Source organism: Otolemur garnettii, unplaced genomic scaffold (genome assembly GCF_000181295.1).
Source record: "Otolemur garnettii isolate 467f Iridium unplaced genomic scaffold, OtoGar3 scaffold00247, whole genome shotgun sequence".
Lineage (NCBI taxonomy): Eukaryota > Metazoa > Chordata > Mammalia > Primates > Galagidae > Otolemur > Otolemur garnettii.
This window is the reverse complement of record NW_003852642.1, coordinates 461,879-470,096: the sequence shown is the minus strand read 5'-3', so window position 1 is coordinate 470,096 and position 8,218 is coordinate 461,879. Positions and strand designations below refer to the sequence as shown.

General features: G+C 34.6%; 1 protein-coding gene across 1 annotated transcript; it reads left to right on the top strand.

Moving 5' to 3' along the window:
* Positions 1–1,327: 1,327 nt before the first annotated feature.
* LOC100945866 (olfactory receptor 4C11) lies at positions 1,328–2,349 on the top strand. Its single transcript, XM_003802386.2, has one exon. It carries the CDS (start codon positions 1,347–1,349, stop codon positions 2,277–2,279), a length of 933 nt encoding a protein of 310 aa, XP_003802434.1. The 5' UTR covers positions 1,328–1,346; the 3' UTR covers positions 2,280–2,349.
* Positions 2,350–8,218: the final 5,869 nt, after the last annotated feature.

The following is an 8,218-nucleotide window of genomic DNA, read 5'->3' as shown; positions in this document are numbered from 1 at the left end:
TTCCCTAGCTGATGGACATTGAAGCTGTTAATAATTTCAATGAAGAGAAGAATCACTTTAAAAATTGGTCCTTTGCCCAGTTTTCATGGTAGTGTGTGTGTGTGTGTCTTTGTGAGTGTTTTACAACTGCTCTGTAAAATCTATTATATTTTAAAATATTATGCTTTTCTCTGGCAAGTGTGTTTTAAATATATTTTACTATTTAGTCACTTACCTTTTGTTGCTATGTGCTGATATTTGGAATACATATATCCAAGGTACATAAAACAATTTTTTCAGTATTTGACATATGCAAATAAATATTAACTCCCTTTTTATATATGTCTCTCTTTTCTTGAAGTCAGGGTATCGAATGCTTAAGAATATAAATACTAAAAACATTTATTGAAAGTTTCAGTCCTTACTTGGAACATCCAGAGCTCACTCATTACAGCTGGTGTCCACCTGTAAACGTGAAATTGGAGGGAATATTCTCATTGATGTCAATCATTCTCTCTCTTTTTCCTTCACTATAGTCCCAGTGTCTTCTTGTGACTTATGGAAACATGTCGAATGACATGGAAAAACAATGAAAAGGGAAAGAATTTAACTTTGGATGACACAGTACGATGAAGCAGTACAAAGTTTGATAATAGGGGCTAAATTTAAAAGTGAAAAGAATTAGAAAATTTTGAGATGTCTGTTAAAAGGAAATGAACATGGTCAAGATGAGATTAAAATACGTCTTATAAGTCTTGTGCCAGACTTGACTGATTGGGTTGTTGCTTATTGCTAAAATTTTGTACTTAGTGTTTGTGTGTGTGTGTGTGTACTCTCGATATTTAAACAATAATTACTGGAATGATTAGAATATTTTCTAGATAAGTATTTTAAAATGGGACTACTCTGTTCAAATAATGCGAAACCATATTGAAGTTAATCATACAAAATTTTTTCTATTACTGCAACATATCTATTATTGCTAAAAAATATTGATAATTCCTTGCTGAAAACCAAAAAGAAAAAAAACACATCCATCACAGAAAGGAATATACTCAGACCAAATCCACTAAGTTAATATTTACTTTGCTTGACAAATTTTTTGCTTTTTAATTATTTTTCTATTTCCCATTTCATTGTTTTCATGTACAATTTGGTAACTATTTTGAATAATTACTATGAATTTTATTTTATTTAGAAAAAAATACCCACAATGGTAAATTGTAACCCATGGTAAAGTTGCAGTTTTGTGGCTAAGAATATGCATGCATCCTCCAAACTTAGTTATTCATTTTTTTTATTTTTTCCTTTTCTTCTTTGCAGATTAACAATTTCTAATTTGTGGTTTTCCCACATCAACTGAAACAATGAAGCAAAATAACAGTGTCACTGAGTTCATCCTGTTTGGATTGACACAAGATCCGCTAAGGCAGAAAGTAGTGTTTTTAATCTTCTTAATTTTCTATGTGGGAACTATGGTGGGGAACATGCTCATTATCGTGACCATCAAATCCAGTCGGACACTGGGAAGCCCCATGTACTTCTTCCTGTTTTATTTGTCCTTTGCTGATTTCTGCTTTTCAACTTCCACAGCCCCTAGGCTAGTTGTGGATGCTCTCTCTCCAAAGAAAGTTATATCCTACAATGAATGCATGACACAAGTCTTTGCATTACATTTATTTGGCTGCATGGAAATCTTTGTCCTGATCCTCATGGCTGTGGATCGCTATGTGGCAATCTGTAAACCCTTGCGCTACCCAACCATCATGAGCCGGCGGACCTGCATCATCCTGATCATTCTTGCATGGATAGGGTCTTTTATACATTCTACAGCTCAGATCATCCTGGCTTTAAGGTTGCCTTTTTGTGGACCCAATTTGATTGATCATTACTGCTGTGATCTGCAGCCCTTATTGAAACTTGCCCGCTTGGACACTTACATGATCAATCTGCTATTGGTATCTAACAGCGGGGCAATTTGCTCAAGTAGTTTTGTAATTTTAATGATTTCCTATATCGTCATCTTACATTCTCTGCGAAACCACAGTGCAGAAGGAAGAAAGAAAGCTCTCTCCACTTGCACTTCTCACATCATCGTAGTCATCCTATTCTTTGGCCAGTGCATATTCATATACACACGCCCGCCAACCACTTTCCCCATGGATAAGATGGTGGCGGTATTCTACACTATCGGAACACCCTTTCTCAACCCACTCATCTACACTCTGAGGAATGCAGAAGTGAAAAACGCCATGAAAAAGTTATGGCATGTCAAAATCACTTCAGAAAGCAAAAGATGAATTGAGGGCTTGACCTGATGAGTTATGGAGTCATGATTAGACTAAGTACAGACGTCAAAGGGGACAGTGTCTGAATATTATAGAAATAGCATATGGTCACATATAAGTGTGTGGCGTCCTCGTTTTGTTAGTTGACAGATATTGTGAATGTGAAAGAACTTGCCTTTTGTGTCAGAGCCAGAAAAAGTGCAGATCAATTCAGATAATTATGGACAAATATTCTTTCCTCATCAGTTTCCTTCTTCCCAGCCAAGCTGAGTCTAAAGTTTAACCCTGACTAACCCTCATCTAATGCACCTGAATGTCTTACTTTTTTTCCTGTGCTTTTGACCACAGACTGGTAACTTCTCTGAAATCTTTCATCTCATTCTTTCTGTGAAAGCTGTATTCTGATTGTGAATGACACATCACAATCCTCTCTACACTCTGGTTTAATCAGAAGAAAGACATCTATGTAATCACTACTCTTCCAACTTGTAAGCATCCCTAAATAAAGTGCAGCCACTCTTCTATAATATTGAATTCCTTAAATAACACATTTTTATAAGATCTCAAGCTTCCTCTTCAGCACTTCCAGGGCAAAGGAGTCAACTTGGTTATCAAGACAGCTTATTTCATTTTATCACTAGTTTGTGTTTGGAAAGTTCCATATTTTAATAAAAGGATTTTTAGATGTGGCAATAATCTAACTCAATTTTTCCCTTATGGTTTCCCTGGCTATTCAGATATTAGAAATAATATTTATGAAAATGTTTAACGTAGTGTTGCAAAGCCCTGAGATATTCAGCTATTTAGTGATTAGTGTAGTGGAGCTATAGCAACAGAACTCTATGATTCTGAGATTTATAAAAGGCAACAGTATAAAATAATGGATGGTGGCAAAAACCAAATTGGGTGGGTGGGGCATGAGGAGAGATCAGTTAGAAGTACACACCTAAAGTTAGAAGGAATAAGTTCTAATATTTGATAGTAGAGTAGGGTTAATAGTTTACAAGGTATTGTATTTTTCAGAAGAGCTGGAAGAGAAGACCTGAAATGTACCAAAGACATAGAAATACTAGGGTGATTGATGTCCTAAGTACCCTGATTGATCATTGCGTATTCTAAGCATGTAACAAAACTTCACATGTACCACATAAATATATACAAATATAATGTATCATAAATTTTAAATAAGTACTTTTTAAAAATTTCAGTATACTGGAGGTACAATATATTTTTGGACTATAACAAAAGGTAGAAGAACATGCTTTGAAGCCAAAATATATAATCTATTTTGTTCAAAGTTGGATAATGTCAATGAAATAACTAAAATTACCACAAGAATTCAGGCAGCAATACTCAGGACATTTGCCTCTAGCTGGAGGGGGGGGGGGTTCAGAACTCACTAGTGCTGTAGGAATTCATCTTCTCTCCCTACTTGTCCTGTCCTAATAAAGGGGCCATATAAATTCATGAGTGAAAATTGCCAATAGAATTTTCATACCCAAAGTGAGCAGAGCAGATTAACAGCTATACTTTAGAAGTGAATGTCATGAGTTCTGTCATAAAGTCAGTATTCCTTGATTTCAGTATAGTAATGCCTACCACAACTTTATAGCTGCTACCATATTGATTTCATCTTTAATCTTGTTACTTATTATTGTATGTGACAATGTTACCAATTTCAGCCATGTCCTCCAGTAAAAAAGGTTAAAATAAATTCAGTAAAATAGAATGAGTTTTCTGTGTACTGACTTTGTTCTGTTTACTGGGACATAATGATCCCAGTACTTGCTGTAGTGTCCCCAAATTGACATGTCATGAATGAAGAGGGCCATATATTTAAAAGACAATGGAAAAACAGTAATTCTAAAAAACTTATCTAATCATCTTCAACATAACACCAACCCCCTACACACACACACACACACACACACACACACACACACACACCTTATACAGGCCTTTATGTTGATTTATCTTTCTGATGAATAATTAATTGAAAATAGGAATTTTAGAAGGAAAGAAATAAGCTAAATTGTAAGTAAATAAATAAAGGTTGGAAAATAGAATAAGAAAAGCTATATAGGGAAAGAAATAATGGAATGTTTTATTTATTTTAAAAGTAGTAGTAGTCAAATAGAAACTGGGCAAATGAAGTAAAATTATTAAATTTTTTCAAAATACCATATTCATCAAATGAATAATCTTGGAGTTACCACCATCCCTCAGAAGTGATTGAACTAAAAGAGTGATTGTAAATTCTAATTATCCCCTCATTTCACAAACAAATAGTGTTTGATGTGTCCAAAGCCTTTTTTGTTTTTATGATACTTACTTGTGTTTCACTAAAATAATACAGTTTGCTGTTTCTATTGAAAAATAAAATTTTCCAGATGAAAATCTAAAGTTCAAGTAAATAAACATATCAATTCCTTGAGGTTCTTTTGGCTTAGAATTATCAAAATTACAGTTTTAGGCCAGTTCTATTGGTCTCCCACATTAGTAATAAATGCCTCACTTCTACATTATACCTTCATTTAAAATTTTTTCAAATGGCCTAGAGCATGGAAACATTAGGAAATTGATGCAATGATCATGAATTGCATTTATTTTAGCTTTATAGTGTGTGGTAGATACAACAATTAAGAGTTTGCTCTCTAGAGTAAGACAGCATGAACCTAAATCCTGGCTCTAATACTTTCCAGCCTCGTAATGTTATGAAAATTATATCAAATCCCAGACTTGGTTTTTATTTGTAAATCAAAATTGAAAATAGTTACCATTTTTATTAGCTTGTCATGAGAATTAAAGGAAACGTTATTCACAAAAAGTTTGAAGAAAAAACTAAAATTTAATCCAAACTATTTCAATTGTAAAGTAGATTTTTCAAAATAATATTAACTAAAACATTTTTCAGTTTTAGAAAACATGTATATTTACTAACTGGTTTTGTTTCACATTCAGAGAATATGATTCATAATTATAATTCAAAATAATATTTAACTGAATATCAGCAGTCAAGTTCTCCTTTAATAAGGATAAGTAAAAACCTAAGAGGAAGTTATACACATTTGTGTTTCTCAAAACTAAAAGAAGGGAGTCAAGGGAACATGCCCCAGAATCTTCACATTTTGCATCATCATCTTTAAATAGGCCCAATGTAAATGGAAGAGAGGAACATTTTTTTCGAACATGAGCATGTGAAATATAATTATAAAGTAAAACAGAGGCACATTAATTCAGATTGCCATCAAGCTTGTAACTGAGATTAAAAACAGGAAAATGAGAGTTGGACAAACTCCAGAATACCATTTACACATATTAGGTAGCATCTAATCTGGCACAGTGTAATCTACTATTCACTCTTCCTTCCTCTCAATTCTTCATTGCTATTGACTACTGGAAAAAAGGTAGGAAGACAGAGGCTTGATAATCTATTTACATAGAGGTCTCACAGGCACAAATTCTGGCTAATCGATTGAATTCTGAATACTTTATCAAATTTTCATTCATTTTTTGACAAGTGCTCCCTTCTCTCCTTCTTTTCTATTTTCATCACAACATGCACACACACTTTCAGAAGACAATATTGGGAGACAGGGTAGTAGAAACAAAGTAAAATTGATAGCTAAAACACAGGAAGAAAATAAGCATGTGAAAATATGTTCAATGCTACATGTTATCAGAGAAGGGTCAATTAAAACAGCAATGCAGTATCTCTACACTTCCATTTAGAGTGACAGAAATCCAAAATAATGACAACACCAAATGCCAGCAAAGATGTAGAATAACAAGAACTCATATTCATTCTGTGGAGACAGAAAAGAAAGTCTGCATTCATGAAGCCCAAAGAATCCCAAGTAGGTCAAACGTAAAAATATCTACATAAAGGCACATTATCATTAAAATATTAAAATTCAAAGTTCATCTTAGAAAACAATGTCATCAGGATAACAGAATAGGAATTTTCTGGCTTCACCTCCACAAACCCACACAATGAAATCCAGCTATCAACTATTCAATGGAAAAAATGCTATCACAAATATAACAGAACTCAGATGCAAGGCTGAGACAACCCCCTTGGACCAGAGAAAAACCATATTGGAACATCTTCCCTAAGCCAGGAGGTAACTTCATTTCGGCAGTCAACCATGGAGGGAGAATCTGGCCCCATCCAACCCTTCATAATGACCCTAGCAAACCTCAGTGCTTGGCTTTAGCCCACTCTAGGCTGTAATGTAAACCCAAGTCGACACATACTGGGCACAGCCTCTGGCCCTGTCACACCATCATAGACAAGTATCAACCACACAGACCTTACCCAGCCTCAGAATCCAGCATATGGCCCTTCACAACTATAGATTCCAAACAGCATTGTCCAACTAGGGAAGACAACAGACCAAACATCTACCTGCTTAGAGGTGTTTGCAAAGCCCAACCAGCCACTCTGCCTGGTGGCTGAGTTCACGTCATGTTCTCACAAAAAGAGCTGGGGGCCAGAAGTATTGTTTGACCGTGGAACCAAAGAAGTGACCCAGCACAACTACAGAACCTGAAACCAAGGTCTACTTCTCTGGGGTTGCTATCAGCCAGCTGATCCAGAGTCCCAGCCTAGACAACATACTAAAAGATCCATTTCACTCCCAAAGAACATCTACAAAGTCCAGAAGAAGTAGCCCTCTCCTCAAATACACTGGCATCAATTCAAGAAAACAAAGATTATGAAAAATCACAGGTAGCTGTGATGCCACTTTTGTGGCATCTATAATAAATAATAAATCTCAAATAATAGACCCCAAAAGGTGTCTAAAAAATGAATTACAAAGAATTAAGAATAATCCTCTTAAAGAAATTAAGTGAACTCCAAGAAAATAGGAATAAAACTTAAATGAAATTTGAAAAACAATTCATGAAAAAACAATACATTTTACAAAGGAATAGAAACAACTAACAAAAACAAATAGAAATCCTAGAGAAAAAGAACAAAATATCTGCACTAAAAAATTCATTAGATCCAACAGCAGAACTTGATTTAACAGAAGAAAGAGTCAGTGAACTTGAAGACAGGATAATTGAAATTATTCAATTAAAAGAGTAAAATTGGGTGGCAATAAACATTCTGATTTTTGAAGAATGTTTATTGTAGCCCAATTCATAATTGCCAGGTCATGGAAAAAGCCCAAGTGCCCATCAATCCACAAATGGTTCAATAAATTGTGGTATATGTACACCATGGAATACTATGTAGCCATAAAGAAAGATGGAGAATTTACCTCCTTCATGTTTACATGGATGGAGTTGGAAAATGTTCTTCTTAGCAAAGTATCACAAGAATGGAAGAAAAAATATTCAATGTACACAGCCTATTATGAAACTAATGTATAGCTTTCACATGAAAGCTATAACCTAATTATGGCCTAAGAATATGGGGGGGGGGAAGGGGAGGCGCATGGAGAGGGGTGGATGGGTAGAGGGAGGGTGATTGGAAAGATCACCTCTATGGTTTGTCTTACAAGGGTACATGTGAATCTTTCTAAAAGTAGAGTATAAATATCTTAACACAATAACTAAGAAAATTGACATCAAGTCTATGTTAACCAGTTTGATGAAAATATTTCAAATTGTATATGAAAACATCACACTGTACCCCATGATTGCATTAATGTACATAGCTATCATTTTTTAAAAAAGAGTAAAATTAAAAAGAATGAAGAAGGCCTACAGGACTTATGGAACATCACCAAGGGAATTGAACTTTGCATAATAGAAGTTCCTGATGAAGATATAGAAATGGCATATTAAAGAAAATAATAGCTGAAAAACTCCCCAATCTGTGAAAACACAACATGATCCAGGTGCAGAAAGCTCAGAGGTTGCCAATCAAATTCAATCCAAGGGAGAGTTCACCAGAACACATCATAATCAAGTTGTCAAAATAAGAAGGAAAAAAGGCA

What these genes read in the sequence shown, in the direction of transcription:
- LOC100945866 (XM_003802386.2), top strand. Translation starts at nt 1,347, where the DNA reads ATGAAGCAAAATAACAGTGTCACTGAGTTCATCCTGTTTGGATTGACA.